The sequence below is a fragment of the Macaca thibetana genome, chromosome 1, assembly GCF_024542745.1.
Source record: "Macaca thibetana thibetana isolate TM-01 chromosome 1, ASM2454274v1, whole genome shotgun sequence".
NCBI lineage: Eukaryota > Metazoa > Chordata > Mammalia > Primates > Cercopithecidae > Macaca > Macaca thibetana.
Window position 1 is genome coordinate 24,736,892 of NC_065578.1, and position 18,009 is coordinate 24,754,900.

The window sequence follows — 18,009 nt, forward strand, 5'->3', positions numbered from 1 at the left end:
CTGATACGAGATCAGGCCCGTAGACTCCAGACCAGGGGTCCTCGCCCTAAGTGGTTACTAGACACTCGAGTGTGCGAACAACTTTGGTAATTTTTTTTTTTTTAATGTAAGCGTAACTACGAAGCCACATGGAAGAGGATTTTGAAAAGGTTAAAATTTGGGGTCCAAAACTAGCTTTCAGTCCTGCTTTCACTGTTTACCGTGCCTTGGATTTTAAAAGAGGATCAAATGAAGTTTGTGAAAGCACTTTGTGAATTCAGAAAACCCCTTGGAAATGCAAAAATTCTGGCACCCCACCCATCCTTCTCTCCCTAACCACAATCTACATAGATGGAATATATGTATATTATATGTAATTTTTACATATTGTATATATATATAAAAAAATTTTTTTTTGAGACAGAGTCTCTCTGTCGCCCAGGCTGGAGTGCAGTGGCACGATCTCAGCTCACTGCAGCCCCGCCTCCTGGGTTCAAGCGATTCTTCCGCCTCAGCCTCCCTAGTAACTGGAAGTACAGGCACACGCCACCACACCCAGCTAATTTTTGTATTTTTAGTAGAGATGGGGTTCCACCATATTGGCCGGGCTGGTCTCGAACTCCTGACCTCGTGATCCGCCCGCCTTGGCCTCCCAAAGTGCTGGGATTACAGGCGTGAGCCACCGTGCCCGGTCAAAAATTTTTAAATTTTTTTTTGTCGGGGGGAGGATCAGAAGCTCAGCCACCTCTTGCCCAGTCTGTAGCAGGTCAGCCAGGAGCCTCACCCATCTCTGCAGCCAGAGCCTGTCTTCACTGTGGACAGAGCCATCTCGCTTTGTCCCCCAGGCACAGTCTTGGCTCACTGCAACCTCAACCTCCTGGGGTCACGTGATCCTCCCACCTCAGCCTTCCAAGTAGCTGGGACTATAGGTGTGCGCCACCACGCCTGGCTAATTTTTGTGTTTTTAGTAGAGATGGATTTTCGCCATATTGGCCAGACTGGTCTCAAACTCCTGCCCTCAGCTGATCTGCCTGCCTCAGCCTCCCAAAGTGCTGGGATTACAGGCATGAGCCACTGCACCTGGCCTATATCAAAATATTGATATACACATATTTTACGTGTGTGTATTTCGTAAGGTCCCCCACGATATTTTAGCAGTGAAGTGAAATTTCTAATTAATTTGGGTTTTCTTATCTTCCCAATTTTCCTTCATTGTATATATATTGCTGTGTACTATGGAAAAAGCAATATTATAAAAGTTAACATAACATACTCCTTTGGTGCGCATGCTAGGGGGCTCAATATGCATGGTGGAGTGTGCACGCCTCTGCCCCCTTCAGTAAAAACAAAAAAACCTTCCTTAATTGAAGAACAAACAAAAGTCTTTGTCAGATTATAAAGTGGGATTATATATATTTTAAACACATTTTAACTACTTCTAAAACTTTAGTAATAAAACTGCCCCCTACTCCCTTACCAAACAAATTTTGTATATATAGATATGGTATATAAGGCCCCAACCCCATCCCCCAGCAAAGATAAAACAAGAACTGCTCCCTCCACCCTACGTCCACTCCCAGGGGCCCCAACTTCCTCCGATAACCTCCTCCAGTAATGCGAGCAGGGGCCCCTCCCTGAACAGGAGACAAAAAACAAAGAGGCGGCTACTGTCACAGTCACTTTATTGCATCCAGGCCATAATCCAGACCACCCCAGCCCCAGCCCCACTTTTCCTTCCGCACCTCTGGGTCTCTGCACAAGTTTCCCTCTGCCTGGAATGCCCTTCCTATTCTCCATCTGCAAACTCCTATTCACACTCCCCAACCCAAGACCCCGAGGGTCCCAGGCAGCACAGGTTAATCCCTCCTCAGCACTTCCCTTGACAGTTCATTCTGGTATCAAAGCCTTTGTCGGCCAGGCACGGTGGCTCACGCCTGTAATCCCAGCACTTTGGGAGGCCAAGGCGGGCGGATCACCTGATGTCAGGAGTTCGAGACCAGCCTGACCAACATGGAGAAACCCCATCTCTACTAAAAATACAGAAAATTAGCCAGGCATGGTGGTACATGCCTGTAATTCCAGCTACTCGGGAGGCTGAGGCAGGAAAATCACTTGAACCCAGGAGGCAGAGGTTGCAGTGAGCCAATATTGCACCATTGCACTCCAGCCTAGCCAACAACAGCAAAACTCCTTCTCAAAAAAAAAAAAGTCTTTATCATCTTGCATTGATCCTCAGGGCCCAGCAGTGACCTGCCTCTGAGCAGAGGCCCAGGCCATTTATCCATTCAACACTGAATAGATAAATGAATCCTTAACAAGGGAACCAGGAAAGAAGCTGGGAACAGGCTGTGTGGGACACAGAAGCCAGAACTAGAAGATCTGGGACTCACTGTCTGGGATGGTGACTGAAGGGGTATGAAGCACTGGATGGGACCCATTTCTGTCTGGCACAATCTACTACCTTTGGGGTCTCTCTGCAGCGCCAACACTTGTGGCTGGGCTTCAAGGGACAGTAAGATCCTGCATATATTTTGGGCCTGCCCCTTCCGCATCCAGCAATGAAATCTGAGTAGAAGTGGGTTGCCAAGGCCTATCCTGGCTCAGCTCAAATCTGACTCTGGCCTAAGTTTCACCTCCTGCCTAGACAATCTAGAAGCCCCAATCCTCACCAAGCTGATCCCCAGCCTCACCCCAGTGAGTGGCAGTGGAGGGGCAAGCTGGAGTGGCCCACATCTTTAACTCTTTCCCTCTCCCTGGACAAGGAGCTGGGGCAGGCCCAGAAGTGGACCCCAGCAACTCCCAGTCAATCCGTAAATCCAAGAATTGGCCAGTGACGCCCTTGAGTTGAGTGGTGCACAAAGAGTCACTGTGGGCCAGACACAAACAATTTTACCAGGACTTGTTCCCACCTGGAGCCAAGCCCAGACCCCTGTCCCCCCACAATACCTCCCTCCCTACTAGATGCCAGCCCCCTTCACTTGGTCTTCTGATCAAGTCTGCGCTGTACCAGCTGGCTCAGGAGGAACGCGGTGAGGACGCTGCTGCCCACCGTGAGCAGGAAGAGACCGGAAAAGTTGTGAGGCCAGTGCGTGTGCAGAGGCTCATAGATGGGCCGTCGGGCCTCATAGTCCAGTGCCACAGCCTCCAGCTGAGCCAGCGTGCACAGCACCAAGAAGATGTGGAAAAGTTGGTGGCCCTGCCCGAAGACATGGCAGCTGCCAGGGAACCAGCGCTCAGGCATGAAGGTAGAGAAGAAGGCAGCAGCCAGCAGAAAGAAGACCACCTGGCACTTGTGGTAGAGAAGAGCTGGGTCATCTATGGCAGGGTCGGAGGACACGAAGATACGATGCACCACAGGACTGATGTCCAGTGCATAGGCCAGGGCGGAGGGCACTTCCTGGCATGTGCGGCCCAGCAGGCCTGGTTTCTGGATGTATTTGTTATAGCAGGAGCCAGTGCAGGAAAGCCAGGCGAGAAAGGCAGCCATGGGCAGAAAAACGGCCTGCACCCGGGCATGCCAGGAGGGCTCGATAGCATAGTAGAAGTGTGCCAGGGCACTGCCAAACTGGTACACGGCCACCCCCACGTAGTCCAGGAAGAAGAAGCTGTAATGCCAGAACTCGGACTTGGCCTGCAGGAGATGAGCCAAGGCACTGAAGGAGAGATAGGTGAAAGAGGCAAGGACAATGATGAAGAGGGGCAGGGCGTGTGGGTCTCCCCAGAAGTCCACAGTCTCCACAAAGAGGGCCAGTCGCAGCAGCAGCACCAGGGCCGCCAGCAGGTGGGTCCAGACATTCACAGCCTCGTTGTGCTGCTGGAACAGTGTGCGGAAGTAGAAGCGCCAGGTCTGATGCAGCGGCCGGTAGCCCGCATAGATGTACGGCTTCCAGAAGAGTGGTGGCACCTCAGCTCGGTCCACCGTGAAGACAGGCTCTGGCTGCAGAGATAGCTGAGGCTCCTGGATGACCTGCCGCAGACTTGGCAGGAGGTGGCTGAGCTTCTGGGCCATGGCCATGGCTGTGGGCCTTGGCAGGGAGCTGGGAGAGAGACCAGAGCAAAGTCAGGGGCCTGGTGTCCTGACCCCCATGAGCAGCAGCTGGGGGGCTCTGATGCCCAAATCCTACTCCCTCCTTCCCAGTGGCCTTATCCTTACACTGGGTTTAAGAATAGAAGACTCGTCCTATGGAATTCCTCATTTCTGACCTCATGAGAGCAAGGATCCCAGGTACCTAGAACAGTGCCTGACACATAGTAGGTGCTCAATAAATGTCTAAGGAATGTATTAATAAGGCTCCCTGCCTCGTTAATTTCCTTTCCGGTCCAGGCTCTACACAGCAGCACCAGCTGTTTTCTCTCCTAAAGAACAGATCTGGCCATGTGAAACACATGACAGGGGTCAGGCTCTCTCAGCCCCTGTGTTCGCGCCACCATTAGTGTTCATCTGGTGGCAGTAATGACCTTGCTAACAGACCCACTGCCTCTACCTATCTAGCTCCTCGAGAGTGGCCAGGGTCCCCTACTGACCCTCCACTACCCTGCATGACCTGGTCCCTGCTACCTTCTCCAGTCTTGTTGTGTAACCACAGTGCACATCAAATCCAGTCACAGTGCCACCAACCCCTGGACTGCGCTTTCACATGTCTGTAGCTTTATACAAGTCGCTCCCTCCGCCTGAGACATTTTCCTCATCTCGCCTACCAGGCAAACCTCTATTCATTCCTCAAAAACCTATTTCTTGGCTAGGCATGAGGCCTCACTCCTGTAATCCAAGTGCTTCGAGAGGCCAAAGCAGGAGGATTCCTGAGGCCAGGAGTTCAACACCAGCCTGGGCAACATAGTGAGATCCTATCCCTACAAAAAAAGTTAGCCAGGCGTGGTGGCATGTGCCTATAGTCCCAGCTACTGGGGAGGCTGGGGCAGGAAGATCCCTGAGCCCAGGAATTCGACGTACAGTGAGCTATGATCACACTACTACACTCAAGCTTGATCAAGTTTGCTCTCAGGCGAGATCCTGTCTCTTAAAAAAACAAAAAAAAAACCCATTTCTTCTAGGTTGCTTTCCCTGGCCTCCTGAACCTCCTACGATGACCCCTCCACTTGAGTGCTTATCATCAGACCATCCTTTGACCATTATCACACTTCTCATGATTGTTCATGTGAGCTCATCAAGGGGAGGCAGTTTGTCTCATTATTTTGTGAATCCCTGGTGCTTAGCAAGTCGCTGGCACTCAGTGTTGCTGAATGAAAGAACAACATGGCCAGGCGCGGTGGCTCACATCTGTAATCCCAGCACTTCGGGAGGCTGAAGCGGGAGGATCACCTGAGGTCAGGAGGTCGAGACCAGCCTAACCAACATGGAGAAATCCCGTCTCTACTAAAAATACAAAACTAGCCGGGTGTGGTGGCACATGCCTGTAAGCCCAGCTATTTGGGAGGCTAAGGCAGGAGAATTACTTGAACCTGGGAGGCGGAGGTTGCAGTGAGCTGAGATCACACCATCGCACTCCAGCCTGGGAAACAAGAGGGAAACTCCATCTCAAAAAAAAAAAAAAAAAAAGAACAACATGACACCATTCTGATAATACTTCATATCCTTCCAGGCCCAACTCAAAAGACCACTTTTTTCCTGAAAGTACCCAGTTAACAACTGATGAACCATACCCCCACTCTCAAAATCCCCTCTCCAGACCCTCCCCCAACTGCCCATGGTTGCTAGTTCCAAATAAATCCAATATAACCCCTTACCCTGGCATTCAAGGCCCACATGACCTGCTCCTACTACCCTTATTCCCCACCTAACCCCAATGTCACACCCTGTGCCACCTTCCTTTCCCTGCACTGAAATCCTTTAAGGCCAGTACAAGCTGCCACCTCTGGGGCCTACTTACTGCTCCCCCAACCCCACTTTCCCCTCACCTATAATGGGTTACACAGTTTAACCTTGATTCATTCATTTAGCAAACACTTACTGAGCCCTTCTTTGCCTCAGACCCTGTGCTGGATGGGACAAGGAACAGAATGGAAGATTTGATCCCTGCCCTTATGAATGTCATGATCTGGCAAAAGATATAGAAACAAAAACAAATCACAGCAAATGCTCACACAGCACCTGCTAGAAGCTTCCCAGCAACGCTGCGAGGCAGACACTATCATTATTCCCATTTTCCAGGTAAGGAAACTGAGGTACAGAGAAGTTAAGTGCCTTGCCCAGCCACCTAGCCAGGAAGTAGCAGATGGCACAGGCATGCTCTGAACTCAAGTCTCTTTTTTTGTTTGTTTGTTTGTTTTTGTTTGTTTGAGACAGAGTCTTGCTCTGTCAGCCAGGCTGGAGTGCAATCTCGGCTCACTGCAGCCTCCACCTCCTGGGTTCAAGCAATTTTCCTGCCTCAGCCTCCCAACTAGGATTATAGGTGCCTGCCACCATGCCCAGCTAATTTTTGTGTTTTTAGTAGAGACGGGGTTTCACCACATTGGCCAGGCTGGTCTCAAACTCCTGACCTCAGGTGATCCGCCCGCCTTGGCCTCCCAAAGTGCTGGGATTACAGGTGTGAGTCAGAGCACCCGGCCTTGTTTTATTTTTAGATTATGTCTTGCTCTGTCCCCCAGGTTGGAGCACAGTGGTATAATCACAGCTCACTGCAGCCTTGACCTCATGGACTCAAGCAATCCTCCTATCAGCCTCCCAAGTGGCTGGGGCCACAGGCGCATGTTCCCATGCCCAGCTGATTTTTTAAATTTATTTTTACTTTATTGTAGAGTCAGGGTCTCACTTTGTTGCCCAGGCTGGTCTCAAACTCCTGGCTTCAAGCGATCCTCCCACCTGGCCTCCCAAAGTGCTGGGATTACAAGTGTGAGCCACTGTGCTCTTAACCACTACCCTAAACTGCACTTTGCAACACAAGGTGGCAAGGGCTATTCATCATTTCCTAATTATATACTGTTTTACCTGGCTTCAATTACCGTCATTCACTGTGTCACTCATTAACTCAAACATTTATTGAAAAATCTGCCAGACACTCTCTCCCTGCCCGCCAAATAAATTCCCTCCAAGCTTACTTATTGGACCCAGTGTTCAGGTTCATCAGATATTTATTGTGACTACCTTTGCACCAGTCACCAGACAAGGAAAAGAGATTCAGGCAGGATAAAGCATTCATGTTCTCTGCCCCCAGAGGCACTGTGATCACCCCCAAAACCAATCAAATAAGTCACACGCAGTCCAAGTAAATGCAGGGTGCTTGCTATATGCAAGGCAGCATCAAGACGACCCCAACCCCCCAAACCCACATCTCCGGAGCCTGATTTGCATTCCTAAGCTTCTCCTGCATTAGGATTCTGGCATCAGCCCTGCTCCCCAGCCTTTCCTAGTCCAGTGGGGAAGCAGGAGTTGTTACACTGCTGCACAAGGGCTGCTGCTTAGGACAACAGGCATGTGCAGGACTCTTCCATTCCCCAGCAAGCCTGGCACAGGGCAGAGTTGGGAAGCAGACATTACTGCTGCACTAATTAATGGGGCCACTTCCATCCAGAGCACAAGACCCCCATTGGCCAGCCTTGCTGGTTGGGGAGCCAGTACTGGATTTCTCCATCTCCCCAAGAGATGGCTTCAACCTCAACAATCTGGCCCCTTACTCTTGTCCACAACTTTGTCTTCCCAACTGAGAACCTTGGAGGGCCAGAAAAGACCTCTGAAAGCATCTTGTGCAGCTCTCTTGTTTTACACTTAGGAAAGCAGAACCCAGAAACTGGAAGGCCTTCCCCAGAGTCCTCCCACCCAGCAAGGTTTCTATTCTACCATTGCGTCAAAGACCAGCGAATGATGGTGATGGTTGTGCCCTGTGGACACCTAGCTCCTGTGTGCTTGTCATCTGATAAGTCCAGTCCTGTGCTCCATATCCCACTCTTGGAACTTCTCAAGATATAACAGCACATTAAAGACTCTTAGAAGGGCTGGACACGATGGCTCATGCCTGTAATCCCAGCACTTTGGGAGGCCAAGGCAGGCAGATCACTTGCAATCAGGAGTTCGAAACCAGCTTGGGCAACATGGTAAAACCCCGTCTCTATGAAAAAATACAAAAATTAGCCAGGTGTGGTGGTGTGCACCTGTAGTCCCAGATACTTGGGAAGCTGAGGCAGGAAGATCCCTTGAGCCTCAGAGGCGGAGGTTGCTGGGAGCCAAGATCATGCCACTGCACTCCAGCAACTCTTGTCTCAAAAAAAAAAAAAAGCTCCAAGAAGTCCTGCAGTGAAGAAGTCAGCTTAGCTTTGTTGAATCAACATTTGCCAAGCTTATGTGACCATGGATTCCTTCCCTAGTAATAATTATAAAGCCAGCTGAGGCTGGGAGTGGTGGTTTATGTCTGTAATCCCAGCACTTTGGGAGGCTGAGGCAGGTGGATCACGAGGTCAAGAGATTGAGACCATTCTGGCCAACATGGTGAAACCCCGTCTCTACTAAAAATACAAAAATTTGCTGGGCGTGGTGGCGGCCGGCTGTAGTCCCAGCTACTTGGGAAGCTGAGGCAGGAGAATGGCTTGAACCTGGGAGGCAGAGGTTGCAGTGAGCCAAGATTGCAGCACTGCACTCAAGCCTGGGCAACAAAGTGAGACTCCACCTCAAGAAAAAAAAAAAAGCCAGTTGCAATGTAGAAAGTGTTTACTATATGCCCACTCTTCACAGTCCTGTTGCAATTAACTCTCATAACTTGCCTGTGAGGTAGGTACTATTCTGCCCATTTTGTTGTTGTGAATAATGAAATTCAGAGAAGTTAAAAGCTCCCAGCTGGGCGCAGTGGCTCACACCTATGATCCCAGCACAATAGGAGGCTGAGGTGGGCGGATCACCTGGGGTCAGGAGTTCGAGACCAGCCTGGCCAACATGGTGAAACCCCATGTGTACCAAAAATACAAAAATTAGCCGGGCATGGTGGTGCATGCTTGTAATTCCAGCTACTCAGGAGGCTGAGGCAGGAGAATCACTTGAGCCTGGGGAGCTGAGATTGCAGTGAGCCGAGATCATGCCACTGCACTCCAGCCTGGGCGACAGAGTGAGGCTCTCTCAAAAAAAAAAAAAAAGGCCGGGCGCGGTGGCTCAAGCCTGTAATCCCAGCACTTTGGGAGGCCGAGACGGGCGGATCACGAGGTCAGGAGATCAAGACCATCCGGGCTAACACGGTGAAACCCCGTCTCTACTAAAAATACAAAAAATTAGCCGGGCATGGTGGCGGGCGCCTGTAGTCCCAGCTACTCGGGAGGCTGAGGCAGGAGAATGGCGTAAACCCGGGAGGCGGAGCTTGCAGTGAGCTGAGATCCGGCCACTGTACTCCAGCCTGGGTGACAGAGCGAGACTCCGTCTCAAAAAAAAAAAAAAAAAAAGCCAAAAAAAAGCTCCTTACCCACGGTAGGAGGATGGGGGAGGGAGGAGGGAGAGCCAGGATTGGTCTGTAGATGCTTGCAGACACGGCTGTTGCCCTGCTCCAGGCACCCTTGTCTGCATCCTACAGAACAACTGTGCAAAATCCTGGTCTAAAGCAGGCAACCAGGCCCTTTCTTATAAATTACTTTCTTAGGCTTCTAGCAATTCAGTCTCCCTAAGTTGCTAGCTACCCGCTTCCTCCCAATATTCTCCAGGGAGGCCCTGGCTCACAGCCACCTCCTTAGCTTAGTGACAGCGCTCCCTTACACCTCTCTCCCCCAGACATAATGGGCCCTATGGACAAAACCTGGAGGCAACATGCTAGGATGACAGAGGCCCCGCCACCCTATTTTCTTTAGACCTCAGCTAGAGGCCTCACTCCATCTAAATAGTTCTGTTTTCAGAATTAGTTTCCACCTCCTGACTCCATGGAAAGGGACTCTGATCTAGGGGAAAGGAAAAAGCAGGGGCAGGGGTCAAGCCTGAGCCAGCAGGATGAGGATGGGTATCCAGAGGGCACCATCAGGGCATCCTCTGAGTGGTCAGCCTCTGAGTCATGTGCCCACCAGGCTGCTGGGCCCTGTCTATTCAGGCAGCTCAGCCCAACTCACCTCCATAGGCCCCTCCAAGTCTGGCAAATTGCACTGGGTACCTGGGGGTTTCTCTCGAGCCTGGCAGCTGGTGACCTCTACTGTGGGACTGGGCAAATTCACCAGATGCTGAGCACTTCCACAGATGAGGGGCACTAGGGGCGGGGCTTCCAGGGACTAGGGGTATCTTGTGTGATGTCACCAGAGGGTGGGGCTAAAGACAACCTCCCACACCTCTCCTCCCCCGCTTCACCACTCCCATAGTGGGGAAATCCATGCTAAACTGTGTGTCTTCCTAGCCAGGCCTCCGCTGCAGCAAGCAGCTCACCATTCACCTCTGCATGAGACTTATGGGGAAACCGAGGGCCAGCTGAAAAGTTTGACTTACCTGAGATCACACAGCAAGGCAAAGGCAAAGCCAGGTGACTAGGGCCTGGTTGATGGTAGGGCCTGCTTGATGGTGTCAGGCAAACTTCGGTGGCTCCGGTCCACTACTCAGTGGGAACTAGAATGGAAGGAGGTTAGGAATAAAGGAAAAAGAAGACACTATAAAAGCGCACAGAGATGGACTTCAGATTCAGACAAACCAGGTTTGACTCCTGTTTCCGTAACATGCTAGCTGTGTGACCTTAGACAAGTGACTCACTTTCTCTGATTCTTAGCTCTCTCATGGGAATGACAACATTATCTACCTCATAGGTTGCTGCAAAGATTAAATTTAATAGAACAAAGTTTTGGCTTCATTTAGGGACTCAACAAATTATTGCAATTATTATTAATAATAGTAGTAGTCTTTGAAATATCCCCAGCCTGAGAGATTTGGAGTTTTCTAAAAAACTCTCTTCTTTTAGCCCTCAACAGCTAGTTCCATTGGATTTGGGGGCCTCAGGAATTTCACTGTGTTCTTAAACATTTACCTTATCCCTGGGGGTGTAGACCAGGGAAATTTGGCTAGAGTTTGGACTTCCAAGGACACTGACCTTACTTAATCATTAAACTGCTCTTAGCAAAGACCATTCAGAGTAACTGTTCTGAATTCACACAGCCCTGAAAATTGGTGCTTACCCACAGGCCCAAGAGACGTAGCTAAGAAGTGACAGCCCCAGGGGAAGGGGCCTCAACTCCAGCAGCTCAGCCCTGGAGAGCAGGAGGGCACAAGAGGGTGAACCGAATTAGCAGGTGATCCAAATGGCATGCGGTCTGGCCTGGACATGTCTTACAGAAGGTTTGGGAGGCTTCTGGGTTGGCTAAACCTCAGAAGTGCGATCTCCAGGGCTCCAGTGGGAATGCCTCTGTCAGCCTGAGCCGCTCCTTCCTCCCTTCCCCTCCCCTCCACTTCCCCACCCCTCCCAATTCATATTCCTCAACTCAGGATCAGCCCTGCTCACCTCCCTCCTTAACCAAGGCTTGCCAGCCCCAGCCTGCTCTCCAAGGATACACACTGTCAAAGGTTCCCATAACACCCCTGGGGCAAAACAGACCAGGCTGCAGGGATGTGCTGGAAAATGGGCTTATGGAGAGGGAGAGCCCTGGGTTACCCCCATCTCACAGATTTCACTCAGTGCTTACTATATGCCAGCCTCAATGCGACCCAGGCATTCTATGTGTTGGGGCACACAGAAAATGAAGCAGACAGGCTCCCTGCCCCGACGGGCTCACCCACACAAATGCCCATGGGGCCTAGGAAGATCCAGCCTGGAGGGAAGCCAGCCAGGTGGTGAGCCTGGAGAACTGGAGAAGGCTGCTGCCCTGGGGGGTGGACATCCTCCACTAATCTCCAGCAGGCTGTTTCAAGAGAAGCCAGAAGCCTCATTTTTATGTGAGGATGAAATTTCGGGTCTGGAATTCACCTGCTGTGTGATTCTGCAAGAGTCCCTCAACCTCTCTGAGCTTGTTTCCTCTCTGGAATCAGAGGATTAAAATAGCTGCCTCTTGGGCTCCTGTGGAAGCAAAACAAAGCCATGGATGCCAGGTGTTGGCTCTGGCACAGTGCTGGCTCTGCCGTTTCTGTGGGGTTCTCATCCTGACTCAGCCACTCAATCCCTGTGTGACCTTGGACAAGTCCCTTCCCCTCGTGGCCCTGTTTTTCCAAATGTCAAAGGAAAGAGTATATTCACCAGTGACTTCCAAGGGCCCTTAGGCCCTGGGACAGTCCAAGAATATTTACTTTAGGCCTCCTCTGTGCCAGGCACTGGAGCTTCCTCAGTGACAGAGCCACTTAAACCACTGCCCTCATAGAACTAACAGCCCAGGGAATTCATACCAATGCTAACACCACAGGATTTTTTTTTTTTTTTTTTTTTTTTTGAGACAGGGTCATGTTCTGTCGCCCAGGCTGGAGCGTAGTGGTGCGAACACAGCTCACTGCAGCCTTGACCTCCCAAGCTCCGGTGATCCTTCTTCAGACTCTTGAGTAGTTGGGATCACAGGTGCATGCTACCATGCCTATTTTTCAAAATTATGTGCAGAGACAAGGTCTTGCTACGTTGCCCAGGCTGGTCTTGAACTCTTGGTCTCAAGTCATCCTCCCACCTCAGCCTCCCAAAGTGTTGGGATTGTAGGCGTGAGCAACAGTGCCCAGCCAACACCTCAATATATTAATACCCTGCCCTCCTTGAGCTTATAGCTCAGCTAAATAACACCTATTATAAGCATTACTTGGTTACAATTCCACTTCCTCTTTAGTTTCCTTCTTGGCATGCAAAATATTCATTGTTGCCTCTCTGGGCCCTGATTGTTCCAGCACATTCTCTTAAAGATAACTTTTTCTCAGCATGGAAGGCAAAGTCTAACCCCATTAGATACAAATAATAAGGCCAGACCAATGTTAACACTGGGGCTGTCAGAAGAAAATCCTCTTGAAGGGTCTTTAGTGAGGATGACCCAATATGGCACCTGAAATATCATTAATGAGATTAGGTGCTACCATTCATAATATATAGTGGCTGGCTGTTGACAAAGAACTTTCACACACATTTTACCTCTCCCTCACAACTCTCTGGATCCACAGCCAACCTGGAGGCCCAGCTCCGGAGGCGGGAGGGCACAGCACATCTATCTGACTCCAAAACCAGTGCTCTTGCCCTTTGTCCAGCACGGGCAACTCCCAGGCACCCAGTGGTGACCACAGATTATACAGAAAGTTTTCATCCCTGGCTGGCCTCCCAGTCTCTTAGCAACTGGGTCACCTCCCTCAATGCAAGCTAACTCCCCAACTTGGTCCAAAGTGTTTAAAGAAAAAGTCCCTACATGTCTTCCAAAACTGAACAGAAACTGGTTTCTTTTTGGAACTTTAGCACTTGGGGCCTCCATGTATTTGTACTGGAAAATGTGATCAGAATGAAATAAGTAATTCTTTCTTTTCTTGAGATAGGGTCTCACTCTGTCACCAGGCTGAAGTGCAGTGCAGCGATCACTGCAGCCTCAACTGCCCAGGCTCAAGCGATCCTCCCACCTCAGCCTCCTGAGTAGCCCTAACCACAGGCACACAATACCATGCCTGGCTAATTTTTTTATTACGTGTAGAGACAAGGTCTCACTATGTTGCCCAGGCTGGTCTTGAATTCCTGGGCTTGAGCAATCCTCCTGCCTTGGCCTCTCAAAGTGCTGGGCTTACAATCATGAGCCACTGTACCCAGCCTCATTCATTGCTTTTTTTTTTTTTTTTTTTTTTTTTTTTTGAGACAAAGTTTCTCTCTTGTTGCCCAGGCTGAAGTACAATAGCATGATCTTGGCTCACTGCAACCTCTGCCTCCCAGGTTCAAGCAATTCTCCTGCCTCAGCCTCCTGAGTAGCTGGGATTACAGGCATGCCCCACCACGCCCAGCTAATTTTGAACTTTTAGTAGAGACGGGGTTTCTCCATGTTGGTCAGGCTGGTCTCAAACTCGCGACTTCAGGTGATCTGCCTGTCTCGGCCTCCCAAAGTGCTGGGATTACAGGTGTGAGCCACCGCACCCGGCCTTTTTCTTTTTTTTTTGAACAGGGTCTATGCTCTGTCCCCCAGGCTGGAGTACGGTGGCACCATCTTGGCTCACTGCAACCTTGAACTCATGGCTTAAGTCATCCTCTCACCTCAGCCTCCCAAAGCACTGGGATTACAAGTGTGAGCTCCCACAGCTGGCCTGAAAAAACAATTTTTTTTTTTTTTTTTTTTTTTTTTTTTGAGACAGAGTCTCGCTCTGTAGCCCAGGCTGGAGTGCAGTGGCCGGATCTCAGCTCACTGCAAGCTCCGCCTCCCGGGTTCACGCCATTCTCCGGCCTCAGCCTCCCGAGTAGCTGGGACTACAGGCGCTGCCACCTCGCCCGGCTATTTTTTGTATTTCTTAGTAGAGACGGGGTTTCACCGTGTTAGCCAGGATGGTCTCGATCTCCTGACCTCGTGATCCGCCCATCTCAGCCTCCCAAAGTGCTGGGATTACAGGCTTGAGCCACCGCGCCCGGCCAGAAAAAACAATTCTTAAAGAAATTATTCTGTGGAGCTGAGACTTACAACTGCTCTGAGGAGGGGGAATCTCTCAGGCCCAGAGAGGTTGGGTGAGCTAACTACAGTCACTCAGCATGGGGCACAGAAAAAGGACCTGAGCTTCACTGCTGACCAGCAAGGAACCCTCTGGGCAGAGAAACTAAGGCAGGAGAGGGGCAGTCTCTCAACAAGAGGACCCAGAGGTACCACAGGCCTCATGACCAGAGGCTGGGTCCCTCTCTCCGATAGGAGCTCAGACTTGGGGTCCTGGGCTGTCCACCCAGGAGCAGCCAGACTCAGAATCCATCAAACTCTTCAGACTCGGAGGCCTTACCTTGGCCTAGCCCCACAGGCTTCCTCCAGGGGCTGCCACAGGGAAATTTCCGGGGATCTTCAAAGCCTGCAGCCTTGAGGCAAGTGCTGTGGGTTTTTCCCTTCCCACACTGTGTGTGGGGAACCCCAGGCTCTCCTGACACGGGGGAGGCTCCCTCATCCCCCAAGGTGTCTAGGCTGCTTGGGACCATGGAGCAAGTGCCCCTCTTGGCCCCCAGCAGTGCTATTCCCACTGTTTCTGGATCCCTAAGTGGGAATCCTTCACATCAGCCGGTTCTGGGCACCCACACCCCTTCCTGTCCCGGTCTCACCTAGATTCCCCCTCCAGAAAGCAGTGAGCTCCCTGACTGTCCTCCTCCAGGAAGGCAGCGGCCTTGCCCGGACCAGACGCCACTGCCCACTCCCTGCCCTCCATCCTTCACTCTACCCAAGCAGCCCTCCCCTTCCCTGCTCACTAGGCAAACAGGCTCTCAGGCCCCCCATCCGCATCCTCCTCAGTCGTGCTCCTTCTGTTCCTCCCACCCTTCCCAAGACACCCCCATCCAGTGAGCTCCTCCCTCCTGCGCCCTCCGCTGGCTGCTTCCCCGGGCGGGCGTCCTCTCACTTAGCCCGGGTGCTCCCCTCCGGCTCCGCGTCCTCCCCTGCCCCGAGAAGCCCTGCCCTTCCCACGTCCAGCCCCGCAACCCCGCCGCGCCCCGTGGGGAGCCCCCTCGTCTGCGGCCAGCCAGGCCTCCCCGTCTTGGCAGCCCCGTACCTGAGCCGGAGCCGAGCTGGGAAGGCCGCGGTGGCCGGGTCGGCGGAGCCGGCAGATAAAGGGGCGGCCGGGCAGCGGCTCCGCCCCAAGCCGGGGGAGGGCGGGCGGCCTCGGGCGCTCCGGCTGCAGCCGCCTCCCCGGGCCCGGGCTATGCCGAGCGTCCCGCACCCAGCCCGCTACGCACAAGCAGCTCTGCCCCGCCAGGCCCACGTGTTGCACGCGCGGGAGAGGGGTCGGCCGCGTCGAGGCGGCGTCTCAGGACTTCTTGTGGCGTCACATAGATGGGGAGACTGAGGCCCAGGAGTGGACTCCCGGGGCTCCTCGGCGCGGGGCTGCGGCCGCGCTTCTCGCACTTCGGGACGACGGGAAGCGCAGCTTCCGGCTTCTGCGCCCGGCTGACCCTGGGAGGGTTGGGGAGGGCGGCCGCAGGAGAGTGGCTGAGTTTCCCAGCTAGAGCCCGGCCGGCCCCCACGCTCACTCAGCGCACCCCGCTCCACCGCTCCCGAGGCCACTCTGCTCGAGATACGCCCCAGCGTTCGCACCTTCATTTCTCTGCTGGGGCAGCTCCAACCCCTCCTTGGGCACCCCTGGCTTCTTAAAGTTCCCACCCGAAACCCGCCCCTCGGGCAGCTTCCCCAGCTCTGTCCAGCCGAGTGCACCCAGCCTGGACCTGTATTCAAACACCCACTCTCTATCCTCTGGTGTTACACCTTCCCAGCTCTAGGAGCACCTGAAGGGTGAGGAATCCCTCCACATAGCAGGCCCCCCGTAAATACTGGATCAACAATGCCACAGATTGCCCGTTCCTCTAGTATGCAAAGACCTGGAACAGGCAGAATGGGGAGACCCCCACTCTCACGGCTCTTGGGAGCACACAGTCTGCCGGATGGGAGGCCAAGAGGAGACAGTCTAGGAGAAGACGCCGCTCTGCCCTTAGGGAGTTCTGAGACCGCTGGGAGAGGCGGTTGTGCCTAAACACGATGCCAAGATCCCAGTCCTCGAGCTCCCGTAACTCACCATGGAACCTTGGGACAGTCTCCTTGTTCTCTCTGGGCCACAGGTTTATTAACTGTAATAAACTGTAAAACAGAAATAATACCACCAATCTGCCAGCACTGTTAGAAGAATTAAATAAAGCAATGGGCATGAAGGGTCTTTGTCCACTGCAAAGTCCTAGAGGAAGATATATTTCTCTATTATATTTGAAATTAATATAGTCAGGCCAGGCAAGGTGGCCCATGCCTGTAATCCCAGCACTTTGGAAGGCCAAGGTGGGAGAATTGGTTGAGCCCAGGAGTTCTAGGTTACAGAGAGACATGATTGTAGCACTGCACTCCAGCCTGGTTGACAGTGAGACCCCGTGGAAAGGAAAGGAAAGGGAAAGGGAAAGGAAAGAAGGAAAGGAAGGGAGGGAGGTGGGAGGGAGGGAGGCTAGTTATGTAATCTTAATAGCATGAAACCGGTCTCTCCTTCAACAGGTTCAGACAAGCCCATAAGAATTAGTTAAATCTGTTACATGCATGAATAGGAAGAATAGCGTAGAACATCTTCATTTAGAGCTGATAGAGAACAGACAACGAAAACAAGTAAGGACATTATGGAGAAGATATTCTGCATAATAGAATATATTCTGTTATCGTGAATAAAAATTAAAAACTTGGAAGGTGACTTGGACTCAGCCTTCATTTTTGGAACACCTGCTCCATGCTGGGCTCCTTTCTAAAGCTACAGTTTGTTAATCTCTTGCCATGTGCCAATCGGTGCACTAAATGGTTACAGTGACTACCTCCTTTGATCCAGACAGCTCTATAAAGTACATACGATAATTAACCCATTTTACAAATGGGGAAGCTGAGGCTCAGAGAGGTGACAAGAGATTTTTCTGTTATCTCATTTAACCCTCATGCATTCCTTTGAGGTGAGTGTGATGATCCTGTAGGGGCTCAGAAAATAATACACCAAAGTCCCCAAAGTGAGGGCCTAAGAAGCAGCCTCAGTCTGGTCCAAAAGTAGTGAATTATCTCAGTTTGATTGTTTAGTCAGTTACAGACCAAACTCCTTGTTCGACTCTTCACCCCTTCTCACTACTACACTTGATGGACGGATGGAAGGAAAGAAACAAAAAAAAAAGGAAAAAGAAGAAAAGAAAAAGCAAACTCCTGTAATCCCAGCACTTCGGTAGGCTGAGGTGGGTGGATCACTTGAGGCCAGGTGTTTGAGACCAGCCTGGCCAACATGGTGAAACCCCATTTCTACTAAAAATACAAAAATTAGCTGGGCGTGGTGGCACACACCTGTAATCCCAGCTACTCAGGAGGCTGAGACAGGAGAATCACTTGAACCTGGGAGGCAGAGTTTGCAGTGAGCTGAGATAGCACCACTGCACTCCAGCTTGAGCAAGAAAGTGAGACTCTGTCTCCAAAAAAAAAAAAAAAGAAAAAAGCAAACTCAAAAGTAGTCTCTGTCGGCCG

The 18,009-nt window shown here is 51.5% G+C and overlaps 2 protein-coding genes across 4 annotated transcripts in view; one reads left to right on the top strand and one right to left on the bottom strand.

Annotated features, from left to right (window-relative positions):
* ZNF593 (zinc finger protein 593) overlaps positions 1 to 18,009 on the top strand; it is a 391,757-nt gene that overhangs the window by 70,340 nt on the left and 303,408 nt on the right. The window lies entirely within an intron of this gene.
* Positions 1,642 to 16,520, bottom strand: PAQR7 (progestin and adipoQ receptor family member 7). 3 transcript variants are annotated; one of them, XM_050792151.1, is made up of 4 exons: positions 15,539 to 16,520; positions 11,053 to 11,124; positions 10,376 to 10,492; positions 1,642 to 4,016 (listed from the first exon to the last, which is right to left on the bottom strand). In XM_050792151.1, the coding sequence occupies exon 4, from the start codon at positions 3,992 to 3,994 to the stop codon at positions 2,954 to 2,956; it is 1,041 nt and encodes a 346-aa protein (XP_050648108.1). In that variant the 5' UTR covers positions 3,995 to 4,016; positions 10,376 to 10,492; positions 11,053 to 11,124; positions 15,539 to 16,520; the 3' UTR covers positions 1,642 to 2,953. The 3 variants fall into 3 exon arrangements, with proteins under 3 accessions (XP_050648108.1, XP_050648100.1, XP_050648119.1); XM_050792143.1 differs by lacking the exon at positions 11,053 to 11,124; XM_050792162.1 differs by lacking the exons at positions 11,053 to 11,124; positions 15,539 to 16,520 and adding an exon at positions 14,786 to 15,317.